This window comes from Bufo gargarizans, chromosome 4 (genome assembly GCF_014858855.1).
Source record: "Bufo gargarizans isolate SCDJY-AF-19 chromosome 4, ASM1485885v1, whole genome shotgun sequence".
Classification (NCBI taxonomy): Eukaryota; Metazoa; Chordata; class Amphibia; order Anura; family Bufonidae; genus Bufo; species Bufo gargarizans.
The window spans coordinates 178,912,923-178,940,773 of NC_058083.1; the positions used below are offsets into that span (position 1 = coordinate 178,912,923).

Here is a 27,851-nt window from a genome sequence, read left to right on the forward strand (position 1 = left end):
GTATTTTTTGAGGAACTGTTTTTTGCATTCTGCAAAATACATACGTGTGCATGAGCCCTTATTCAGATAGTCATATTGAAAGTTGTAAAAGTTTTTCCAAGGTCTTTTCCCCCGGATTAACACTGCAGGATAACAGATTAAACTTCATGGACGCGTGTTTTCAACCTTTCGGTCAATAATAAAAGTAATAATAATAATTAAAGAAAACTGTGTCGTAAACTCGGCACAAATGCTTCAAAACAAGATTGCAAAAGAATGAGAGCCTGTGAGCGTGCTCCTCCCTCCCTATAGAAGGCGCAGCGTGCAGTGCACCTCTCCACACTGGCAGCAGTCCTCCCTCCCTATAGAAGGCGTAGCGTGCAGTGCACCTCTCCACACTGGCAGCAGTCCTCCTACCACCAGCATGAACTCTGCCGCAGGATCCCACATTCTCCCCCTGGCTGGACTTGTCCTTTTCCTATTGCTGCTTCAGTCTGTATTTTTTGCAGTTACATATATTTACTTCAGAAATGAAATCAAACAGGTATGCTGCATTTTCTTCATCTTCTGAAGCTTTCCAGACTGAAGCTCTCCTCACAGCTGGAGTGATACATACAGTATATACCGTATACTCCCCGTCCTCTGTATATATACTGTATGTGGCGTCCTCTCCTGTCTACTCTTACTCTGCTCTCGGGATAAGGGAAATAAATCTGGGTGGATTTACTTCTTGCACATCGGTTCGGATTTCTTTGTTCTTCCAGTTTAGATGCTTTGTGAGGTGGCTTTGTGCTTGCTTTATATCGCAGCGCTGCTCCACATTAAAGCATATCCTACAGGTTATAACTCTGGCTAATTTCCCAGAAAATACAAGTTTTTTTCTTCAGGATTTGGAAATGCTCCCAGTGCGCCGTATAACGTTTGGCATAAATATGACTTATCTTTTCTTATTCTGCATGTATAAGCTATGTCAATTTGTCATTTGGGTCTGTCCCTGGTCTGCATGCAAATAATATTCTAGGGGAACCTATCTAGGGGTCAGCTACACGGTGACATGTAATGTTTGTCAATGGTGTTACGCGACAAAAAATTCAGGAATTTCGGATTTTATGCGTGCAACTTTGATTCCATTAACGTTAATGTAAGTTGCAAGTGACTCAGCTGCGTTTCCATAAAATACTCATGTGACGACAAGTTGCATATTTTTGTGCTGCGCGACTTTTCTGCATCTTGCAGTCGTGTAGCCGAACCCTTAACGTCACAGACTGACAAATGTAACTCTGCTGTACCTGACACACTCAGCTCAGGCTGTATCAGTAGTTCGTCCTATCCCATGCAGAAATGTGATATTGTGCTGTTCAATTGTGGGTGCTGTGGTCTTTACATGAAAAGCATAGTGGGTGACCACATCCACTAAGAATTGTTGTGATGTTTTTGACCAGATGGCCGAGCCCTAATGATGTTGAGTGCGGTCCCTCAGCAGGAGGCGCAGAGACTATGGCTTTTGTGCTGTGTTTGTTCACAGGAATGCAGTCAAGTTGAATGTACACAGCTTGTTGTTAGAGGATACAGTAGGCACGTAGGTGTGTGCACGTAAACAAGCGCAACCGCGTCGAAACTAGAAAGTGATATATAGTGCTTAGCTATATAAGCACTAATACATGAAGGAGAGACCCCCTTTAAATTCCACCACTGGAAAATGTATTATGTGGCACAAACCTGATTACAATAGGAGAGCTTCATTTTCCAAAAATCTGCAAAAAGGGAATATTTCTACATAATTTACGGGATTTGAATAGGGGCAAAGTTTACAAGGTCCAATGATCTAGGATTCAAAGGATGAGAGGAATGCAAATGTCTGTATATTAACGTATGCACATACAGGGAATGGTAAAACCAGAGCAGTATACTGTGCAAGGACAATGATTGAATGTAGTGTATATTACGGTATATACCGTACAATGTATTATATGGATAATAGGACAAAAGGGACAAATGCCCTTTGGGCCGCTATCATACTCCTCAGAATGATTCTCTGATGTTTGTTCTGAAAATCCATGACCTGATCCCTGTTATCTGTACAGTGTATAGCGCTATTATTTAAGGTGGGTTTGGACGGGCCGATGGAGCGGCCGATTGTCGGGACTGCTCGTTCAGTGAAGGTGACACCTGTATTTACATGCAGTGATCTCCTTCACAGTATGACTATAGCGATCCTTCGTCCCCATACAGAATCATTGTTTCTGGGCAGCAGATCGCCGTTCAGACGGCACAATCTACTGCCCAGAAACTAGGATCGGTGGTGGTGCCTGCACGAACGACAGGATCACCCAATGAACAAGCGTTTTGCTCGTTAACTGGGTGATCAGTGACACAATTACAACCTGCGAGCATCCGTTCCCGATAATCTGGACAATTATTGGTTTGTCTAAATCCACTTTTAGGCAGGGTATCTCGGTATTATTAGGGCACTAGATTATATTACTGTTATATACTTTTGTTTTCTACTTTCATCCTGGAGTTTTTACATTTCTTTTCCAAAAAGACCTTGATGAGGTTCTAGCTGTGTGGGCTGAACTTTTGTAAATGTTACTTTTTTTAAGGTTAAGGTACCAAGCAGTATGACTAACTGCAAAAAGATAATACCAAGTATACGAGGCAGTGTTCTTGGACGCTGGTGGTGTTTACATGCAACGTGCACGCTAGCTAGATAAATAATCCATGAGACTGCAGAGTACTTTGACCATATTACCTTGACCACAGTTCATACCTGCAGTATAACCTGAGAGTCATTGCACACTATTGAGCAGATTACATTGTTTACTTTATGCCTCTTGGCAGTTCCCTGCAGGAAAACACAGAGACCATATACCACTTACCGCCAAAATATGAAGATAACATGCATGTAAAAAACATTTTTCAAGGAAGACTTCCTTGAACTGTTTGTAAAGAAACCTTCTTAGTTCAAAGCACATACAAACTTTTTTATGGCATTTCCCACAAACCACCAGCTCTAACTGGTAAATCATTTTACTAGTATATGATTTTTACTAGTTTCACTCAAGTTTTGTGGGTTTTTTGTGGCATATTTTTCCCACTTTTTTAATCGCCCCAATGTTACTTTAAAGTCTACAGGTAATTACGAACTTCACTGCAAAGTGTTTTTCGTGTCGTATTTGTGTGTTTTTAGCATTTTTGGCATCTTTGTCCAAATGCAGCATTATCTAGATATGGTGACTTTTTATGTGTTTTTCCCTTAGTGTACTACCGCGCTACACTTGGGCAATAGTACCGCATGGCCTTATGATCCACAACTGCATTCTATTAACTCATTACAACTGCATTGGTTCTTCAGTCTTCATTTTAGTGGCCGTGTGGTTTTGTGAAATACCCCTCAGCCATTAAAAGGGTTGTCCTATCTCGCCATTTCCTCAGCAAGATGGGACTGAGCTCCTTTACAGAAACAGCCAAGTGGGCTGGCACTCTGCTTTAACTGTAATCCCCTTTGTAGTGAATGGGAGCTACAATAGGTTGTTCTGCTATGCTGTTTGTATAGCTCCCATTTACTACATTTGCTCCCAGAGAGCTGGCCCACTTGACTGTTACCTTAAACCACCTAAGGCCAGCGTCATTGAAATGGCGAGATGGGACAACCCCTTTACCAACGAAGACAGAAGACACAATAACAATATTGTTTTTAGTTAATAGGATACAGCTGCAGGTTTAAGGGCCGCAGACCACGATATACTGAGCACAACACAGCCACTAAAAAAGCCAAGAAAAAATGTAAAAACCATAAAAACATATAGGTTACCAAGGCTTTTATGCCAAATGGCATTAGAAAGTCACAAATTATGGTGCATTCCATAATGCACATAACTTTCCTCAAGTGGCTGTAAAAGGAAGGGGGGGGGGGGTTCAAAAGAAGTGGCGCCTCAACAGAGAGCTAGAGATAATAAATTAAGCACATGTCACTTTAAAGCCAACAAGAAAATCATGAAAAACAACAAAAAAAATGCAAAAACCTGCAACCCATAGCGCATATAACTAAAACAGTACGAATTAGATTTTATAGCAGTAGCCAAACTATACCGGAAAAAAGAACATGTGGGAATATGCATGCAGAGATATATACATATCCATTTTTGACAATATAGACATCAAATAGTAAAAACAACTCGATATAACATTTAAATGCAAAAAAAAACCACATCAAAACTTAACTGTAAGCTGTTGCCAGTTGAAAAACTACGATGCGTGAATGGGAATATTATAACTGCAAATCTGGTCACTACAAACCATATGACCGGTTCAGTGTGAACTGGCCTTTACTAATGTGTTCCAGATGCTAATATCATGAGCCCCTGTGTGTAGGAAGGCAAATGCAGTATGGATAGAATGCAGACAGTCTCCTATTGTACTCCAGCTATGTACACCTTTAGGGGCAATTTCTTTTTTATTATTGCATTGTACTTATTTTGAGCTAAAAACAATTTTTTCACTTGGTCTTTATTAAAAATATGGAACCTTTTTTTGTGTACAGGGCTGAGATACTCTACTAGCTGCCTGTGGATTTTCTCTCTTTTCCGTCATCTGGGGAGCAGACGGACTCCTTATCTTTGATATTATAAACACTCATTAAAGCTCAGTCCTTATCGTACTGATTAGAATGTGGCTTATATAAGTGTTTATGACCTCTCAGTAGAGTTTAGAGATAAGATTAGACAAAGTTAAAATGAAAGTACCAGTCACACAGTTAGAAAAACAGTTAACCCTTTGTGACAGAACAGCTCAATATTTTTTTTAATAAAGGCCAATTGAAAAAAAAAAAGAGTAAAATACAATCATAAACAAAAATTGCCCCTGAAGATGTACATAGCCTTTAATAGGATTTCGTCCTCTGTGTTGAAGCAGCAATAAGGCTGGTCACACTTTTCACGCTAATTATTAATTCGCCGTAAATCTGAAACTGAAGCAATGTCTCTTTTAGCAATTATCCAAGCCCTGTGCTTGACCTTGGGAGTGTCTGGATCTCATCCTGTTTTATTTCTTTTTCAAGGAAACTGAGCCTAGTCGGACAATGAAAGATGACAAATAACGTTAGCTTGCAGGCCTCCACTGCAGCGGGGTTTACACGTGAGATCCCTTATAGACTTCACATTGTGGTCTGCACTTTATATGACTCACAATTACAGCAGACATTTCTGTCTGGATTTTCAGCAAATCAGCAATAACATCACAAAGTTACAAACAAATGTGATTTTAATTCACTCTTGCTGTAGTGGATTTCTTTCAAAAACCTGCAGCGAGGTACCAATGTGAAACCTCATGCACATAGGGGGGTGCAGATTTATAGCATAATGCAGATTTTTCTATCCACAGCATGTCCTAAATGTCACTGATATTTTCCAGCCCTTTGCAATGCAAAAGATCATATGCAAGGCACAATTCGGGGCTAAAAAAAATTCTGTGGATAGTCAGGTATATCTACTACAGAAAATGATGGCCAGATCAGGACATAACCTAAAAGGGGCCTCTAGCTTTGAAGCTCTATTTTAATAGAAAATTTGCACGACAGTCAAAATACCAAAATTCCCCTTCCCTGCCCTGTGGGGGGCTGTTTCTGTCATTGTGTCTTGTTCAGCCAATGGGCATTTGCAGCAGGCTGTGTCAGCACAACCGCTTGTTATAGTCTTGAGCAGAATATTTGCAATAGTATACATTACAGACCAAAGGCAAATAGTGCCACCAATACCACACATCAAAAACAGCATTCCCATGTAAATGCATGATTTGCTGCAGTACTGGTTGCAGTCTTGTAGTAAAGAAAACTGTTTTGGGAACATTGTCCTATAACCATGTACTGTATATGGAGACTGTGTTGCGGTAGTACATGTATAACCCACAATCACTGTGTATACTATACATGCAGTTTTCATGGGCAGTTTTCAATCCTGCAGTTTTCCCAGATTAAAGTAATACATAAAAACTGGAAGAAAACATGATATAAAAGGTCACAAATGTCTGATGAATGGCAGCGCATAACCATATAGAACAGGGCATAACCATATAGACCATGTTATGTCAATGAGAAGGACTGTGAAAAACATGACGAAAAAGGTCACGAAGCACAAGAAACATTCAAGATTCCTTTAATTACTCATGGGCATGGACAGGATGAGTCCACAGAGCCGCAGGACTTGATCTTCCTTGGTGGCCCCACCCCAGCTCTTGCCCATAGAGGGGGTCATGATAGAGCAGAGAAAGGCAACCTCTGGCACTCGAACTGTTGTGAAACTACAACTCCCATCATGCATACTTGCTCTGCTCTTCTAAGAACTCACATAGAAATGAATGGAGCATGCTGGGAATTATAGTTTCACAACAGCTGGAGTGCCGAAGATTGCTGATCCCTGTGATAAAGGGACAGGGGGTCTATTGAAAGACAGCACCCCCAATAAAAAAGAGTTCCTGCTGATAAAAAGGAGAATGTAGGTTGGTTAATCATTAGATAATTTTTATTTATTTTTTTGTAATAGTTTTTCTGAGTTGCACTGAAATTCTAGTAAGGTTCTGGTAAAGGGGTCATAAAATAAGCGCTATATCTGTATTATGCGCCATAAAAGTGGAAATTTGCTTTAAATAGAAAATATTTCCTGGTAAACATTTTCAGGAAGTAAACCTTGTATGAAAGCTGCAGAACAGCCCAGCTCTATTATTGTCACCCTACAAGGAAATTGCACAAAGTAAATGCAACACACTCTTTCAAAGAGTCTGGGAATTCCTCCTCATTAAAATAAACTAAGCGTTAACAGATTTTTGCTATTTTTATCTTTAAACTAGCCCCAAAAAATCCCAAGAGATGGCCTCTACCTGTCACGACCGCTATCCCAGCAGCAGTCGTGTCGCACCAGACGGAGGGGAAGGGGGACCCTATTCTACGGATGGGAAATAGAATGGTCACCCCTGACTAACCCTAAGCTGGCACCTGTCTGCCCTGATACCCTATACGGGATGTGAACCCGTGCGGCGAGCAGGATGCCTAAACCCTTAGTCACCCTAACAAGACTAGCCTGGGGAAAGGCAGATGGGAGCACTAGTCACCATCACTCACGTCTAGGAGAACAACAGGGGAAGACAGCAACAAACAAACAAACAAACAAACAATCTATAACATAGACTTATCCAGTCACGAGCAGAGAAGGTGATCCCAGCAACGACAGTCCACGCCAGACCAAAGCTCCACGGCAATACCGTCAAACGATCTCCTCCAAAGGTCAGAATAGCACTGGAAGTAAGGACTATATCTGGCAATGACTGCAAGTGAAACTGAAACTAATATAGTAGCTGGGAGTGGCAGACCGGACTCACCTGAGAAGGATGCCTACAAACTCCCAGTCAGGACAAAAAGGTTCACAAGGCAAAACCCGGATGACATACCCTGAACCACGGAGCAAACTCACAAGCTATCGCGAGTAGCAAGTCGCTGCGACCTTCTCCTCCCAGACCTGTCTGGATCAGTCACAGACGTGACACTACCTAAGAGTAAAGTGTTCTTTACTTTACCCCTAAACACCTGAGACAGAAGGACTTCTACTTCTTAGTTGTCTACCTTGGATACAACTGCCAATCATCAGCAGATGGGTGGGGAGACCGGAAGCTCATGAATAACCATGACTCTTCTCAGGCAGCCGTGACTCTTCGCCAGGCCCGGACTGCAATGATTATGGTGCTGGTTCTTGGCAGCCACGCACTTTTAGCCCATGAATGACACACCGCTGAAACCAACGTTTCTGTCACTACTTCATTCTGCCTTCAGTGAGGTCAGCATACAGTTGGTGACAGGTTCCCTTTAAATGTCTCACCGTGAAGCTTTAGCTTATAATTCCTTCTGTGCTATGTTTGGCTAAGGTTTATTCCCAGAGCTCTGAACAAAATCAGGTCAAGGCTTAGTTGAAAATTAAGTGAAAAAAATATTTAAAGAGATCCCATGTCTCATCCTACTTTCATGCAGTTATGTCCTTTGCTGCATAAATAGAAGGTAGGAGGAGAAGTTATTTCCTGCTTTCGTAATGTCGCAACTGAACAACTCCCCCCATCATTCCTTGTTTCAGCTTTTTAGAAGACTATAAATTAGTGTGAAGCACCAGGCTTGTCTGACGTATTCCAGATGGACATCTACCATATATCAGATTGTACAGGCAAAGATGCAAGTGAACATCTCAGAGAGAAGCATGGAGTGGTTGAGGGTTGTGACAGATTGCAGATCTGAGAGATGATTGGCATCCTTTGGGGAACAAAGCGCCATGAGAGTTTATGGACTGACAGTTACGTCAATCAGAGCAACTGAAGACAGTGACGGATTTGGGCTGATGCTAGAGAACGTTACAGTTGGATTTTGCTTTGTTAGACACCTACATATTGTGTTGAGCTATTCTCCTACAAAGCCAATTTTTCAGACACTAAATTGCCTGGAAGAACCCCATGTGATTTGGATGATCTCAGACTTCATCCAGATGTTTCCCTGGTTTTATTTCATGTGCGGTTAAAAAGTTGACTCAGCAAAGTAAGAAGGAACAGATTTTAACAATAACTCTACGCTGCTTTCAGCTGTGCAGACTGTGGTTATGTAATATACCAGGGACCGACAACCTCCGGCACCCCAGCTGTTCTAAAACTACAGCTTCAAATGGATTTATAAGAACAAATGAGAAAATGTGCATGCTGGGAGTTGTAGCTGTGCAGCAGCTAGAGTGCCAAAGGTTATTAAAGGGGATGTCTCATCATAGACAATGGGGGCATATCGCTAGGATATGCCCCCATTGTCTTATAGGTGAGGGTCCCACCGCTGTGACCCGCACCTATATCGAGAACAGAGCCTGGCAAGGTGGTGGCTAGAGTACGCCAGTCCGGCCACCACCAAGCCGGCTCCCCATAGAAGTGAATGGGAGCGTACCACAGTGCTCAGCTATTTTCGCCAGCCCCATAGGAAATGAATGAAGGGGTTCTGCGCATGCGCAGTGCGCCCTCCTTCACTTTTGGGGCTCAGTTCTCGATATAGATGTGGGTCCCAGCAGTGGGACCTGCACTTATAAGACAATGGGGGCATATCCTAGGGATATGCCCCCATTGTCCATGATGAGACAACCCCTTTAACTCCTGTAGCAGACTGTTGGGCCCCTTCCCATGGCTCCCTGTGCCTGAGGGCCAATAGTTTAGGATATTTTCATATTAGACATACTGATAGGGAACATAGATTGTGAGCCCTATTGAGGACAGCTTGATGCTAATGTCTGTAAACCGCTGCAGAATATGTCAGCGCTATATAAGTGCATAAAATAATATTGTCCACAGAAAAAAAATAAGAATTTCAGTCTAAGGCCTCATGCACACGACTGTATTTTTTACAGATAACACACTGACCCATTAATTTGCAGCCATGCACACATTGGTATATTTTTTGTGGCCGTTCCCCTAATAACAGAATACATCCTATTCTTGTCCTTTCTTCTTTTTTTTGTGTAATTGTCTTTTTATTAAAGTATTTTATATCATACAGTAATACACCAATGGAAGCAATCATTTGCCCATAAAATGCATGGGTAATCAAAGAAGGAAACATACACATCTAATATCAATAAAGATAGCAGATGGATATCTGCAAGATACATGAACCAAGATCAATTTAGCAAAATACAATAAAGTATACCGTAAATTGTGATGTTTGTCACTAAAGAGTCATATAAACAATAAACTCGTACAAAAGGGGGGGACACCATAAGACAAGACAAAGGGGGGGGGGGATGGAGGGGTAATAGACTAGTACCATTGATGCTTAAAGAGGACCTTTCACTAGTACCATTGATGCTTAAAGAGCACCTTTCAATAGTTTAAAAACTAACTATATCAGTGGGCAGAGTGGCGCCCAGGGGTCCCCCTGCACTTACTAGTATGTCTGGGCGCCGCTCCGTTCGCCTGGTATAGGCTCCGGTGTCTGCAGCTCCCTCTGTTGTACTGGGCGGAGTTTGTATTAGGTGTGTCCCTTGCTGCAGCGCTGGCCAATCGCAGCGCACAGTTCATAGCCTGGGACTCCCAGGCTATGAGCTGTGCGCTACGATTGGCTAGCGCTGCAGCAAGGGACAACCCTAATACAAAAACTCCGCCCAGTACAAAAGAAGGAGCTGCAGACACCGGAGCCTATACCGGGCAAACGGAGCGGCGCCCAGACATACTAATAAGTGCAGGGGGACCCCTGGGCGCCACTCTGCCCACTGATATAGTTAGTTTTTAAACTAGTGAAAGGTCCTCTTTAAGAGCGTGAGTCAAAAAACTCATCCCACAATTGCCAAATTTTCTCAACTCGATCGACCTATCTTCTTTTGATGGGAGTGAGATATCCACATGGAAGGTGTCTCTATTTAGTGAACCCATTGGTTGTGGGTTGAAATATGAACATGACCGTGTCCATGAAGCCTAAACCTAATCCCAACTCTGTATTTGGATCATTCTGCTGCCTGCTCCTTCTCCTTCCAAATCTACAGCACTGCAGGGATTGCTGAAAATAGCAATGCCCTTTGGAGGAAAGCAGGGGCACTGGAGATGTGTATATGGGCCGCTGGGAGTATAGATGGCCAAGGTGGAAGAGTGTTGATGTATTGAATGGTATCGCACTTTGTTTCTGGTGTATTCTGAGTTACATTGTAAGCTTCGTACACCCAGAGAAAGAAACCTTCTCCAATATGTATTATTTTCTAGATGAATGAGAACTACATAAGAAACAATGTTGCCTGCTTGGTGGGAGATGACTTCAGCTACGTATTCCAAGCAGCAAACCTCCACAACGCTGATGACAAGATTGAACCATGTAGAGAAGTGAGGAAACAAGTCCAGCGTGTTATCAGAATGGTAAATTCTTCTGAAATTGCTGTGCATTAATATTTCTTTCAGTACAGTCCATGCTGTGGTCTGTGTCACAGTGAATAGATTTTTTTAATCCTTGGCGTAATTTTCATAATTTCTGATTTTTTCCTTTTAGATTTTGGAGGAAAAGTATGGACATGAAATAACATCATTGATTAAAGGTATCTTTTTCCACCATCAGTTTTTTTTCTTCTTCACCTTAGTACTTGATATTGGGGAGTGATCCATATGCTCATGTATGAAAGTTGGAGGCCTCTTACTTCTAATAGATGAGTGCATTGGATCACTCTGTTTAATTCCACCATTAAGCCTCATTCACACGTCAGTGTTTTGGTCAGTGATTATGAGCCGGAACCAGGACTGGAGCCTCCACAAACATAAGGTATAGTGGAGAGATCTTCACCTGTTCTGTGTTTAGAGCTGCATCTTGTTTTGGCTCAAAATCACTGAAGGAAATCACTGACCCAACACTGACGTGTGAATGAGACATAACCCTTTGGCCTCCTGCACATGATCGTATGGCTTTCTCATTATTTTGCGGTCCGTTTTTTCATGGATCAGTTTTTCAGTTTTCTGTTTCAGTAGTGTTTCCGCTTCCGTTCCGTTTTGCCGTTCCGTATTTCTGTTTGGTTTACGCTTGTGATCCGTTTTTTGCGGATCGGAAACGGAAGCATACAATAATGCTTAAACAGTAAGTACATAAAAAATTGGGCTGGGCATAACATTTTCAATAGATGGTTCCGCAAAAAACGGATACGGAAGACATTAGGATACATTTCGTATGCATTTTGTTTTTTTTGCGGAACCATTGACTTGAATGGAGCCATGGAACATAAGTTGCGGGCAATAATAGGACATGTTCTATCTTTGAACGGAACAGAAATATGGAAACGGAAGGCATACGGAGTACTTTCAGTTTTTTTTGCAGATCAATTGAAATGAATGGTTCTGTATACGTAACGCAAAAATAGGAACGTAAACAGAAAAAAATAACATTTGTGTGCAGGAGGCCTTTATCACACACATACTGTTTGCTGTGAAAGCCTTCCTGGCCAAGCTTTAGGGTCAAGCCTTAAGGGTAAGGCCACACAGTCAGGTTTCCTGATGCAGTTTTGGAAGCCAAAATCAGGAGTGGATCATAAAAGAAGATAAAGCATAGAGGACACATAAAAACATTTTTTTATTTCACTCCTGGTTTTGGCTTCCAAAACTGCATCAGGAAACCTGACTGTGTGGCCTTACCCTTAAGGCTTGACCCTTAGTTTCATGCAGAAACGTGACTGGGTGGCCGTACCCTTACAGTTGCCAGATCGCGTGGCCTCACATAGGTTGGTAATTGAGTAGTTCTCACCATAAGTGATCCCGGTTGCACGCAGTGACAAAAGAACAATCAATGTTCTGCTATTCATAACCAAAGTCCAAAGCTTCACTGTTTGCATTTAACTATACATTGACATATGAAAAGGTAAACACCTTCTTACTTAAAGCAATATTTCATGTCACTCCATGGTCAGCCTCTTCTGTTAGTTTCATGTTTGTTCAGGTTGGTCTTTATTAATATCTTAATGAGAAGGACCTTTCTGCAGAAGTACATAGAGCACTGTGCACAAAGTTCGAGGAAATAACATACAATGTCTTTGTAATGACACAGTTTTCTATTTAGTTGACTATTTCATTTTAAACACTACCACATCTAGAACTGTATTTTCATGCACAGCAGGAGCATTGCTAGGTCAAAACATTCGGGGCCTGGGCCCCTGATGTTTTGTCCCAGGCCCCGAATGTCCAGCCTGCCTGTTAGATATAACTGTATTGCCGTCCTCAGGACGGCAATGCAATTGATTCTAATGCACTGCAAGAGCTGAAGGACCTGTGGTGATATCACAGGTCATGTGATCAGTTATAAATACAGTAGCTGAAAAGGACCTGCAATGATGTCACCATCATGTGACCAGTGCAGGAGAGGATGGTGCTCAGCAGTGACGAGAAGCCCTGGGAAGAAGCTGAGATGATGTCTGCTACATGAGGAGAGGTAAGTGAAGAGAGAGGCAGAGCAATGCTGGGAGTTGTAGTTATTTAACTGGGACTGTATGTTAGGGCTGAAGGGAGGGAAGTTATTTACATGGGACAGTGAGGTGGAATGATGTTAATTACATGGAACTAAAATTTGAAGGTGGCTGAGGTAGGGTGATGTTATTTACATGGGACTGTATGTTGAGGGGTAATGTTATTTATATGGGACTGCATGTTGAAGGCAGCTGTGGGAGGAAGTGATATTATATACATGGGATTGAATGTTAAGGGGTTATGTCATTTTAATGGGACTGCATGTTGGAGGTGGCTGGGGAGGGGGTGATATTTTTTTTTACATGGGACTGTATGTTGAAGGTGTCTGGGGGAAGGAGTGATGTTATTTATATGGGACTGAATATTGAGGAGATGATGTTATTTACATGGGACTGTATGTTGAAGGCGGCTGGGGAGGGGGTGATGTTATTTACATGGGACTGTATATTGGAAGGGGCAGGAGAGATGTGTGATGTTATTTATATGGGACTGTATTTTAGAGGGGGATGTAGATAGAGAGGGATGTTTTTTACATGGGACTGTATATTGGAGGGGGCTGGAGAGATGGTGTGATGGTATTTATATGGGACTCTATGGCAGAGGGAGGGAAATAGTGTTATTTACATGGGACTGTATGGCGGAGGTGCTGAGGAATTATAATTTCTGAGGACACTAAACTGAGAAATATAACTACAGGGGGCATTTCAGGCAGCATTATAAAGACTTGGGGCGCTTCAGGGCGAGTATTATAACAGTAGGGGGCGATATAACTACAGGGGGAACTGCAGGCTGCATCATAAATACTTGGGGCGCTTCAGGGCGAGCATTATAACAGTAGTGAGCGATATAAATACTGGTGACACTGTAGGGAAATTTTAAATCCAGGGGACATTAGGCGTTCTTATTACTACTGGGGGCTCTATAGGAGGGACTTATAGATCTGCCTTATTACTACTGAAGGTCTGTAGAGAGCTTTATTACCACTGGGGGGACAATAGGGGTCCTTATTTATACTGGGGGCTCTGTGAGGGTATTATTAATACTGGAGGGCTCTTCTACTAATGGAGGCACTCTTGTGGAGCATTATCACTATTGGGTCCAGTAGGGGGCAGTATTACTAATGAGAGCATTCTAGAAGGGAATTACTATTGGTGGGACTATGAGGATTACTGTTACTATGGGGGGGCACTCATTTTTTCTTCAGGATAGTATTTGGGGGTAGCTAAGGTGTTCGTGTGTCACACTCTGCAGAGACGAGGCGGCTGAGAGAAGTGTCCGGACCGAATGGAGAAGATGATGATAGAGAAGATCTACATGAGAGGAGACGTCACCTGGGAGGCCCTGGATGTGTGATGTATGTGCTGCTGTATAGCAAGTACAGAAAAGTGTATTCAGTGCTAGTGTTTGCAGGGAGGGGGGGGGGGGGGCGGTTGTTCAACTTAGAGAATTCAGCCATAGGCATTGGTGCTTGGGCTCCGGATCTTTTGAGACCCTAGCAGGGGCTGCTGCACAGCAAACAGATCTGGTGCCAACTTCCAGCTCCAGAGCTACTGCAGAACAGCGATCAGCAAGGATGTGGATGTCAGACCCCACCAATCAAATACTGAGGATAGGCCATCAATATTAAAATACCCCTTTAAAAGACATCTATCAGCAGATTTGTGTCTATGAAACTGGCTGACCTGTTGCATGTTCGCTTGGCAGCTGAAGGCATCTGTGTTTGTCCCATATTCATATGGTCTGCACTGCTGAGATAAATTATGTTTTGTTAAATTATGTTTTGTTATATGCAAATGAGCCTCTAGGTGCAACGGGGGTGTTGCTGTTACACACAGAGGCTCAATTGCACAGAGAGCAGAGCCTCTAGGTGTAATGGCAACGCCCCTGTTGCTCCTAGAATTCTATTTGCATACATTAAAACATCATTTTTCTCAGCAATGCGGGCACATATGAACATGGGACCAACACAGGTGCCTTCAGTTGCCAAGTGCACATGTAACACGTCAGACAGTTTCTTAGGTACAAATCTGCTGACAGATGTCCTTTAACGCCTTTACAGACTAAATTGCAAAAAAAAGTTTGTAGATAGGTGATAAATTATGGTAAAAACCTTTTAAGTATCAGCACTGCTGACGTTAGCCATAATGCGAGAATACACATTAGGGCCCATTCACATGACCGACAAGAATAGGCATTTCTATCATGGAGAAGGATGCTCCGTTCCACAAAATACAGAAGGCACATGGCCACTATCCATGTTTTGTGGATCCGCAATATACAAACTGCAAAAACTGTTTCAGTTGTGTGAATGAGCCCTTACAGTTTCAGCAAATAAAAGCTATCTACTATATAATGAAGTTCTACCCGTTTCCATTTCTCCTCTGCTTACAGTCACCTTCTAAGGAATAAAAACCTGTCTTGATCATGTGATGATCTGGTGCATTACACGACATGGCTCTGATTACTGTACAGTAAAGTCATGCACATGATCAGGGAAGCTTTGCTTGCCTTAAGGTTCCTATTGCATGACTGCAAGTAGAGATGTTGAATACCTACAGAGAAATGGTAACATTTTTCATTATATCCAGAATAAATTGTATTTGCTGAAATTGCAATACCCTTTAAATCAGACTTGTAAAAGTAAATCACTGCTAAACTAGGCAGCGCGTACAGTATAATTATTTGTCCTACTTTTCTACCGCCCTTGTGAATTATTACTGAGAAAGATGTGAACCACAGCTGTGGATGACTCACACTGGCACCATGCTTATACACGTACCATATCTCTATCATCCCTTCCAAAGAATGAATCTTACTCAATGAATTGGCAGATTTGAGCAAAGTCTGACTTACATGAATGCAGCTGAAGTGTCCTCCTAAGTGTCTGGCAGCAGCTTATTCCCCCTCTCTGTAGAAATAAACATTCTCACTCCGCCAACCCCGGCAGGCATGTTTATGGGGGAGCTAGGAGCCTTCCTCCAGTGTCCACGTCTATCTCAGGGGCATGGTGAACATTACCTTCTTTACATTTTTAGCATAGTTGCATTCAATCGGAGACCACGTTGCTTAAACATTAGAAGTAATTACAAACCTAAAGGGGTTGTGCCAAATATGAAAGTTTTCCCCTATCCTCGAGGATCCACAGGGTCTTACAGCCGGGATCTCCACTGATCTCGAGCATGGAGGCCCATGTTCTCTTCCTGATGAAGTGCAGCATGTGTCCTGCCCAGGGAAGTAGCTATAGGGGAAGCGGCTGCTTTGGGGCCTCACCTCAGAAGGGGCACATCCAGGAGTAGGACTAAAATATTTTATTGTCAGGGCCCCCTCAACACTATTATAATATGACATTATATACAGTGACTGTAGGAAACGGACGAAGTGGCTGCTGGGCCTCCTCTGACTAGCCGCAGGATGGAAGGTTATAAAGAAAATGTTTGTAGGGGGGAGGTGTCCCGTTCAAAAATTTGTTGTGGGGCCCAGTCATTTATAGTTACACCACTGGTCTTGCCGCTCCATTCTCTATAGGACTGCAGGAGATAGCCGGGTACAGTGCTCACCCATTTCTGGCAGTCTCGTAGAGAATAAATGGAGCAGTAGGGTGCAGGCTCAGCCTGCCGCTCCATCAGGATGAGAACATGAGACCCCCGTTCTCCAGATCGGTGAGGATCCCAGCAGTCAGACCCATACCGATCAGTTAATTATCCCCCATCCTCTGGACTTAGCACAATCCTTTTACATGGGCCAATGATTGGGCAGATGAACATTCATAATAACACTTGTTCCCGGTCATTACCCAGTGTTCATTTGTCAGCTGATTGGATCTTCTATTGCTCATCGGCAGGACACCTCCCTGCGTAAACAGAGGATGTACTACACGGAGGACGAACAATCACACTTTCTATCGACTGGTGTGAAGGCTCTTTAAATGAGCGTTCCCCGACTTATCGTGATTGACGCTTGTTATGGCCCCGCATTGGGCCATGTAAAACCACCTTTACTGAAGCATAACCCTCCCTGTGGCACCAGAGCTTTGTTACAGTCTGCGTGTATATGTACTGTACATCATATTTATTATCTAAATGTGCTCTTTTTTCTTCCAGAAAAGGTTTCAGATGTTCTCCCGGTCTCTGTTGCTGAGAAACAAGTCTACACTGGTCCGATGATTGCTGCCCATGTCACTGGAAGCCATAAGAAAGCCATGCCTGCTGTAAAAAGTATGATTCAAGATTTTATTAATAGGATGGCAACAGTATAGAAATGCCAATGATGATATTAGGATGGGATGAGGTGGAGCTTTAAAAATAAGAATAATAAAATGCTGAATATTTTTATTTATACAGGTTTAACCTAAAGCAGAAAATGCTAAATCATGTCTTCTCTATGATTTAAAGGCTAATCACTCTTTTGCAACCATTTCTTTTGTTTCTCACTATCAATAGAACAAATATCCTACATTTTTAGGTATACAGGCTATATGCAGGCCTGTGTTGACATTTTTGTGTATGTTTTGTGTATTTTGATCCTGGAGTCATGTTTTACCGTACTGCTGGGTGTTACCAGTAGCGGGTGTGTCTGACTGTCCAATCAGTGCTGCTGGTGTCAGTCAGTGCAGGGACACCCCCCAACTGGCATGTAGTCAGTACAACAGACATGTCAGGAGAGGTGACAGGTCCTCTTTAATCCAGACTGTTTACTAGGTTCCCTATTTTTCTGCTGTTTTCTTAGATGCACTAAATCAATAAAATAAATATTTGCAAAAGTGCTCATATACTTAAATGGCTTTTCTGAAATATTTTTACTGGTGACCTATCCTCCGGATTAGGCCTCATGCACACGACCGTAGTTATGGTCCGCATCCGAGCCGCAGTTTTTGCGTCTCGGATGCGGACCCATTCACTTCAATGTCCTGTCCTCATCCGTGTCCTGTCCGCATCCGTTGCTCCGTTCCGAGGCCCCACAAAAAAATATAGCATGTCCAATTCTTGTCCGTTTTGCGGACAAGAATAGGCATTTCTACAATGGGCCGCCCGTTCCAAATTGCGGAAGGCACACGGGTGGCTTCCGGTTTTTGCGGACCGCAAAAAAAGGCACGGTCGCGTGCATGAGGCCAAAGTCATCAGTATCTGATTGATGGGGTCCGACACCGGGGGCAGCTGTTTGAGAAGACACAGGTGCTGGCAGTAGCGCCGCCGCCTTCTCTCAGCTTAGGGTGGGATGTGACGTCACCTTCATCAGTCACATGTCCTAGACGCAGCTAAGCCCCGTAAAAGTGAATGGAGCTGAGCTGCAATATCAAGCACAGGCGTTGTACAATGTACGGAGCTGTGCTTGGTGAGCAGGGAGAAGGCTGCGGCATTGTGCCTTCTCCAACAGCTGGTCAGATACATATCCAGAGGATAGGTCATCAGGAAGAATATCTCAGAAAACCCTGTTAAAGTTAAGGTTAAGCAGCTAGCCATCTGGTTTAGATATTTTATCTCTTGGACTGCCGGAGCTTAATCATAAACATGAATCCACTCTAGCTAATATATATATATCATGCATATGTAAAATAAGCAGAAGTCCTGGGTACATAATGCGGCTGGTATGATTGCAGATAAGCAGATTTCACAATGCTGAGCTGACCTTAATCTTCCTAAGAAGTGAAATTCTTTTGCTCCATGACTCATTGCATGCAAACAGCATAAAGAGCCCTTTCCACAGGCCAAGAATCCCCCAGATAATCTCTAACAAGCGGTCAGAGGAACGCTCATTAGCGATTATCTGGTAGCGTAAAGGTGTCGCCGATTACCCAATGAAACGCTCTCCTGCAGGGAAACAACGAGTCTGTATGGAGACGAGTGATGGCATTAGTGATCACTCCTCTCCATACTGTGGAGGAGATCACCACATGTAAATGCACTGCTCTCCTCTACTGATAAGCAGGCGATTGTCACGAAGGAACGCTTCCTTCCCGACAGTCGCCTGCTGTATCACATCCTGTGACCGCCTCAGCCTTCTCTGTGATCTTCAAGCACAGTGCCGTCCGTATATTGTATAGTGGCTGTGCTTGGTATCACATTCACTAGCTGTGCCTAGGCCACATGACAGATGGATGCGTCGTCACTGGCTTATGAAAAGCTAAGAGAAGGCCACAGTGCTCACAGGAGCACCGGTCCCTTCTCAAACAGCTGATTGGCAGGGGTCCCGGGTGTCGGACCCCCACTGGTCAGGTACTGATGACCTATCCTGAGGGTAGGTTATCAGTATTAAAATCCCAGAAAACCCCTTTAAGCGAATGCAGATATCTTGTTTTCTTTTTGCTACTGGTTTGAAAGTTTAATTTATAGTTAAAGGGTTGTTCCTATCTGGACATTTTGTGGCGTATTGACAGGGTATGCTAGAAATGTCTGCTAGGCGCAGGTCCCACTTCTAGGACCTACAACTATCTTCAGTACAGCACCCCGTCTTCTATGGCTCTTTCCATTCATTACTATGGGAGTTTCAAAGTTGACTAAGCATGGGAGGTCCTGCATCTATTGGATATTTGTGGCATATGCTGTGGCTATGCCATACATTTCCAGATGAGCATACCTCTTTAAGGTAAGTTATGAGATTTTCTTCTCATAACAAACGCCAGTTGATTACAATGGTTGGGGGGGAGGGGGGTGAACAATCAATCATCAATGCACTGCACTTTACCACTGAACATTATTTGAAGTGGTCATTTTTTTACTCTCTAAAGGATGTGATCAGCTGATCAATGAACATATGTTCGTATGTTGGCGGCCATGTTTAGGCTGCCCATCCATAATGTGGCAGGATGCGCATGTGGCTCACCGCTAATTACCAAGCCGCACATGTACATGCTATTTGTTTCAAGCACAGGTGCAGCATGGCAACTAATAGTGAGCTGCATGTGAATGCTGCTGCAAGGGCACATCGTGTATGGGCACCCCTATATTGGGCATTGATTGAGAATGAGCTTTCAAATAAGAGCTTATTGGGCCTGATCATTGGCCTATGTAAAAGGGCCTTAAAGGGAATTTCTAGGTATATTAACTAATAAGGGAAGAGTCAAACTTACCTACTTCCCACTGCTCCCGTCTTGCACGCTGGCTCCCATTTCTCCACCTTCTGGTCCATGGCTTGTTCCCTTCTGGCCTCGGCATAGGCATGGCCACATGCACCGCTGCAGCAAATGACTAGCTTCAGCAGTGATGATTTACCAAGTGACACCATAGATATGGTTTCCACCTCACTGGTAAACCACCAGCTTAGCCAGTGTTTGTGGAAGGAGACCAGTGTCAGTATTTAGTTTTTAAGTGCTAATTAATATTAGGTAATTGAATTTCCTGCTTCTACTCCATATATGTAGTCAGTGCTATGATGATGAAGGGGAGGTACCCCCAAATACCCCTGTGTGCTTAGCTCTTATTCTGTCCCTACTTTTAACCTGTTACTGCCAGGTCTTGGAGACACACAGTCTAAACAGTGAGCCACTGTGCCCAATGTTATTAGTAGGAGGATTTATTTTATTTTATTTTTAAACCTCAGTAGAATTCGACATAAGTATAATGTATTCACATGTATAATGTACCGGTGTCTACAGATACAACTCTCTATATATCAATACAGTCTATGGGTGTTTTTTAAGAGGCTAAAAGCGAAAACATAATGTTTTAGTAACTGCAAAATAAAGCACAAAATAAATTACAATAATCACAAAACTGTCCATTATAGGGGGAGAACAATAAAAATAATGGAAGTGGCATCTCTATCAAATGACGAAAATGAATTTCACCTAACGGACCACATTTGCTATCAAACGATCGCCACCTGACGGACCCCACTGATTATAAAAAGGACACCACCTGACGGATCACACTGACTATAAAATGACCTCCACCTGACAGACTGCAATGACTGAAATAGAAAACCCCACATTTTACCAGGCAAGAAAATGCAGCATGCTGAGATATTCTGTCCTGTGTTTTAGATGGCATCTACAATGGAAGCTCCTGACGCATCCTCCAATACAGATGTAGACGAAACCTAACATGGCCTTCTGGGCATGTGATCAGTTACCCCATCAGCCCAGGCATACTTGCTCTCTGTCACATATGGGGTCTTTTTCAGAAAAGGAATGGGAAGATGAGTGTTTTCACATCTAATCCCCACACCAAACACTCAACACGGGGTGCACACGCTTCAGTTATGGTGACCATCACTGGAGAAAACTATTGAAAAATTTCTGACAGATGGAGAAGGTTACCGTTAGAGCAGACATTTTCTCTCGCTGACTGTCACCATAAACCATCGTCTTCTACTAGTTCAGGGGCAGCATGGGCAGCAGTTTTCACACCTCTGTGGTTATTTGCTTCACCATTAGAGCTCATTCAATTATACCTGTTCACGCATGAAGCCAGGGCGGCATGTTATATTAAAAACAACCTGAATAATTAGTTTTGTGGTTTTAAAAAAAGTGCAAATCTCAAAATATGATCAAACCATTGATGTCAATGCCCCATGTTAAGCCAAACCTCCAAAACATGCAATTTTTAACCCTGCAAATTTGGATGGTATTTTGTGTTGGCAAAGGTGTCAACCCTAACCATGGTCTAGATATAAGCTAATATGTTCCATATAGTTGCAATTGCAACTATTGTAAGAAGTTTCCTTCTCCTTGGGTGCACTGGGGAATAGGGTTCTACGCTTTTCTCATATTTTAACAGTATCTCCTTCTGAAATGTATACAGTGGATCTAAAAAGTCTACACACCCCTGTTAAAATGTCAGGTTTCTGTGCTGTAAAACAATGAGACAAAGATAAATCATTTCAGAACTTTTTCCACCTTTAATGTGACCTATAAACTGTACCACGCAATTGAAAAACAAACTGAAATCTTTTAGGTGGAGGGGAGAAAACAAAAAACTAAAATAATGTGGTTGCATAAGTGTAACTGGGTATGTAGCTGTGTTCAGAATTAAGCAATCACATTCAAAATCATAGGAGTCAGCATACACCTGCCATCATTTAAAGTGCCTCTGATTAACCCCAAATAAAGTTCAGCCGCTCTAGTTGGTCTTTCCTGAAATTTTCTTAGTTGCATCCCACAGCAAAAGCCATAGTCCACAGAGAGCTTCCAAAGCATCAGAGGGATCTCATTGTTAAAAGGTATCAGTCAGGAGAACAGTACAAAATAATTTCCAAGGCATTAGATATACCATGGAACACAGTGAAGACAGTCATCATCAAGTGGAGAAAATATGGCACAACAGTGACATTACCAAGAACTGGACGTCCCTCCAAAATTGATGAAAAGACGAGAAGAAAACTGGTCTAGGATGCTACCAAGAGGCCTACAGCAGCATTAAAAGAGGCTGCAGGAATATCTGGCAAGTACTGGCTGTGTGGTACATGTGACAACAATCTCCCATATTAGTCATTTGTCTGGGCTATGGGGTAGAGTGGCAAGACGAAAGCCTTTTCTTATGAAGAAAAACATCCAAGCCAGGCTACATTTTGCAAAAACACATCTAAAGTCTCCCAAAAGCATGTGGGAAAAGGTGTTATGGTCTGATGAAACCAAGGTTGAACTTTTTGGCCATAATTCCAAAAGATATGTTTGGCGCAAAAAAAACACTGCACCAAAAGAACACCATACCCACAGTGAAGCATGGTGGTGGCAGCATCATGCCAAGGGGCTGCTTTTCTTCAGCTGGAACTGGGGCCTTAGTTAAGCTAGAGGGAATTATGAACAGTTCCAAATACCAGTCAATATCAGCACAAAACCTTCAGGCTTCTGCTAGAAAGTTGAACACGAAGAGGAACTTCATCTTTCAGCATGACAACGACCCAAAGCATACATCCAAATCAACAAAGGAATGGCTTCACCTGAAGAAGATTAACATTTTGGAATGGCCCAGCCAGAGCCCAGACCTGAATCAGATTGAAAATCTGTTGGGTGATCTGAAGAGGGCTGTGCACAGGAGATGCCCTCGCAATGTGACAGATTTGGAGTGTTTTTGCAAAGAAGAGTGGCCAAATCTTGCCAAGTCAAAATGTGCCATGCTGATAGACTCATACCCAAAAAGACTGAGTGCTGTAATAAAATCAAAAGGTGCTAGTGTTAGTTTAAGGGTGTGCACACTTATGCAATCATATTATTGAATTTTTAGATTTTTTTTCTTCCCTCTACCTAAAATATTTCAATTGAGTTGTACAGTTTATAGGTCACATTAAAGGTGGAAAAAGTTCTGTAATTATTTATTTTGGTCTATTTTTTTTTAGATTACAGAAACCTGACGTTTTAACAGGGGTGTGTGGACATTTTATATCCACTGTAATTCTCAATAAAATGTCTTGTACATATCCTACCTTTTAATACCTAAATTATACTGGGTAGAAATAGCAAGCTTTTAAAAGCAGATATGTCATGCTTTAAGTATATTTTTAGTAGTTTGTGGGCAAAGAATGCAAAGTTTATTGTCTTCCTTATGAAGCTTATACTATTAAGTGCATTTTCTGCCAGAGCCGCCCTAATGTCACTGGACCTGGGAAGGGAAGCATACTTACCTGCTCCATGCCTCTGGATTACGGCTTCTTCGATCCTCCCTCTGCTGCTACCTCGTTCTGCTCTCTGCGTGTTAAAATCCTGTTTGGCATGGGCTACATGGCCACTGCAACTAATAAGTGGCTGTAGAGGTGAGATGCCCCCCATGTTTCATGTCACTGGGCCACATGACACATGGGGGACAGTTACCATTGCAGCCAGTGGCTGCAGCAGCCATGTGACCGATGTCAAAAGGATGTTGACATGCATAGACCACAGTGAGACAGCATCGTTTAGGGACCAAAGAAACCAGTACCCAGCAGCAAGAAGCACCTAAGTATCCTTCCCGCTGCAAGTCTGGTGATGTAGGTGAGTCTAACATAAAGGCTCTGTCACCTCCGAATCCCCTGCAGCAAACAGCAAACTCCATAACTGTATATGGGCAGGTTTCCAGTAATTGCCGAGGGTGGCATCTTGAGAATTGTTGCACTTAGTTCTCACAACAGTCCTTTACAATACACAAAAGTTAGTCTTGTTGGAATCACTTTGCCTGTAGTATTTTCCTTTCTGCATCAATGTTTTACAAGAATACGAACCACTAACACATATGTCCCTTTTTCCTCAACAGTGTTCTCAAATGTGCACCACAATGGGCATAAAATAACTGAATGGTCTAATAACACCCTTGCAGGCATGAACAGCATCAAAGTGCAGAATGGAGAACTGGTCATTGTAAAACCTGGCTTTTATTATATCTATGCCCAGACATATTTCCGTCACCAGGATAATGAAGGGAAAGTGAAACAACTAGTGCAACACATTTATAAAATGACAAGCTACCGAGATCCCATAGCGCTAATGAAAAATGTTAAGACTACTTGTTGGTCAAAAAGTGCAGAATATGGACTTCATTCAATTTATCAAGGCGGAGTGTTCAAACTAAATGAAAATGATCGGTTGTTTGTCACTGTAAGTGATAAAAATATCCTTGACATGGATGAAAAAGCCACTTTTTTTGGTGCGTTCCTAGTATTCTAAAGGTGCAGTGAAGAAACTGAATAATTTTGCGAATACATCAAGAGAATTAAGCATCAAGTTCAAAAACATTCAGTTGAATATCTTCACATGTTGCTTCCAAGGCGTCTATATAACAGACATATGAAACACACTTATACAAGAACTGTGTCTATAGGAAGCAACTGGAGAAAACTTGCACCATACATATTTGATTTGAGGTCCCATGCCATGTCTAAATTGATAGGAGACTAGTATCATTGCTTTAAAGGAACACTAAATCTAGAACTGAATGTTTGAGGGTAGTCGGAGATAGACTTGCTCACACCATTTGTTAGTCTGTAGGATCTCCTCCATGATTAAAAAAAAAACAGTCCTGTGGAAATCTTGCAGAGAACACAGGTGTAAATCTCCTCCAGATCCCTCAATGTTTGGCTGGCAGGCGGTGGCAAGAGCAGAGTGCAGTGTTCTTGTTCAACAGTTACTGACTAAGGGGAAGGCATCTGCTGCAGCCAGCTGCCTTATAGCCCGACAAGAGATTGTGAGAAGGAGGAGGGGAGAAATGACTAATCTCCTTGGTCTTAGATTTATTACATCAAGGAAAAATCCCAATAATTAATTTTTATGCATTCTCTGTGTTTAGTGTTCCTTTTAAATATAGGGAACGCACTAGATAACAAGTTCATAATATTTTAGTATACTGTAGTATACTACATATATACAGATATGTCCTTCCTTACCTTTTCTCTTTGTGCATGTTTTAAGGTGTGTGGTGTGAGAGAACTCGTTTATAAAACAAACAAACATGATTTTGTGATACTGTGTCAAGAGGCATAGCCATCCACTTTTGAGAAATTTAGGGTTTTGGATAATTCAAGAAAAGGTAAGGGTGGACAAATCTGTATGTTCAATTGTATTTGAAGGGTCATTCGTTGGTAACTGAATGATATGGAATGAATCCAAAATGTTTTAGTTCTGCTGCTAACACCTCAGTATTTTCATGCATTTTTTCTCAATCTTGTAGCATCTAAGAACACACATCAGACATGATGTAAATTGTAGCCAATATGTCAGTAGCATTAATCAACAAGAACAGCTCTTAATTTTTGAAGCAACAAGACAACCTACCAAGGTTTCAGGTTGTCTTAGACATGCAGATTGGTGTCCAGTGTTGTCCATATCATATTACAGCCATGTTGCCTGATAACCTACACAGAAAAAAAACTACTAAATGTGACCTGTGTAGCAAGAGTACAAACTCAACAGGTAGCCTGTAGTTTACTATGACATACTTCTTCTCATGTAGCACACAGAATAGGCTTTGTCCCATGCTGATCCTAAATTTAATGGGGTTTCCTATCTCTGTCTTTCATGTCCAAGATGGGAATAACCAGAGTGAGGGTTGGCCAGGAGTGATTGGTTTAAGTAAATGGCTGAGCAGTCGGAACTCTTATAGCAGTGAAGTAAGCTACCCAAACACCACAACAAAGCAAGCTAACCTATCATCCTTACATCCTGAGATATAGAAACAGTGTAATCTGCTGTGTTACACTGTTTGTGTAGTTTCTGCTATGTAACTGCTATGGAAGTTACCGAAACAGCCACAGTGCCAGCCACTTGGATGTTTCCATAATTTACGGGTTTCCCTAGCTCTTTTAAGGGAGAGCATACATAGTGTGCTCTTTGTAAGTAGAAACTGAATTTTATTGTTTTACAGTATTTTCCATTATTAATAACAGAGATGCGGTCTAGTCAATGGATCCACCTTCCTATGGGGATAAATGTGAACGAGGTGAGGTTGTACAAAAATGAACAACCACCTTTAGGCCGGGTTTCCAAGATGTGCCTTAGATGCGGCAGCTGCCTATAGCCGAGGCCCCTTCCACAATTTTGAAGGTAATACTTCTGTTAACCTGCAGATTTATGCACCACTGAGTTGCTTCCACATTGTGGAAACCCAGCCTTATTGATAGACCATGTGGTAACTTGAAGTAAGCAGCTGGTCACATGAGAACTCAAATTAGTAAGATGTTAGTGAGAGCTGGGCCTTGAAGGTGCCTTTTTTTCTAGTCAAGGACTCAAGGTGAATATTGCCAAATTGTGGCTCTATACATCCTTTGAGATGTTGAAATCCCACAGAAGAAAAATTGTGGCATGTTCTCTAAGATGTCATATAAGGCTGTGTTTACATCTGTGGTATTATTTCTATTGTCATGCTCTGTTATAGTTGCCGAACAATGAATATAGTAGAAGGACCGCCTCTTTCAAATGATACATAAAACGGCATCCAACAAACCCAATTGGCTATAAGACGGTCCGTCAGGTTTCCGTCAAGGAGCTTGTTATTTTATAGTCTAGTATCCAGTATGCTGTCTGGCATTTTGACTTTTTTGTGTGAACACAATCTTACAGAACCATCCTCCCCTAGAAGCATTGCTTCTAAGAGAGACGATTTAAATAATACAGTGCTATTAAGAAGGCTGTGCCTTTCATATGGCTTTTAACCACATCTTACAGTATAGTATTTCTATAGAAATGAGAATAAATGGCTTATATTAAGCATGTACATACTGTACAGTTTTCTACGATTCACAAGTGTCTGTAGAATTGATTTTAGATCTTTGATCAAACAGAAGGAAATCTTTTTGTATATCATTAATAGATTGAACTATTAACATGTATTAATATGTCATGTAAAGACATGCCATGAATAGGCCTACCGATAAGGGAAAAACCACTGAAATGAAAATCAATATAAATATTAATTAATACATTTTGTAGCCATACACTAGCTTTCTTTATAGTCATATGGGATACTTTTACCTAATTTGGGCTAATAAACTGAAAATGTTAAAGTTTATATCATGCTAAATGTATACTCAGTTGTACATATCTCTATGGATAGGATAAGTCTTGCTTAAAATCTTTTCACATTTTGTGATCTGCTCGCTACAGTTTTTAGAAAATCAATTTTTTATTTTCAATATATGTTTTTGTACATAAAGTAAATAAAAGACAAAGAAACAATGTATTTGTATTTTACTATGAATCTATTGGAGAATCTTGCTTTGGCAAATAAACATTTTTATTAAAAAATGCCTTTTTTAAATTAAAAAAAATCTTGTGATGTACTAAAGACCAAAAATGGTTTGTATAGAGGTTAAAGAAGTAGTAATTTATACAAGCACATTTCCTAAAAAGAATTCAATCCGAAATAAGCCCTAGGATTTCCTCAAAAGTCCAGTGTAATGCTAATTGACGGGGTTTCAAATTTCCATCTTAATTACAGGAGCGATAAATAGAGGGTTTGTTGCAGTTGCTCTCTTGGAATATATGT

General features: G+C 41.8%; 1 protein-coding gene across 1 annotated transcript; it reads left to right on the forward strand.

Moving 5' to 3' along the window:
- The first annotated feature begins 329 nt into the window (after window positions 1-329).
- On the forward strand, window positions 330-27,634 carry TNFSF10 (TNF superfamily member 10). The gene is made up of 5 exons (XM_044289228.1): window positions 330-523; window positions 10,735-10,884; window positions 11,015-11,060; window positions 17,067-17,180; window positions 24,129-27,634. The coding sequence occupies exons 1-5, from the start codon at window positions 404-406 to the stop codon at window positions 24,536-24,538; spliced, it is 840 nt and encodes a 279-aa protein (XP_044145163.1). The 5' UTR covers window positions 330-403; the 3' UTR covers window positions 24,539-27,634.
- Window positions 27,635-27,851: the final 217 nt, after the last annotated feature.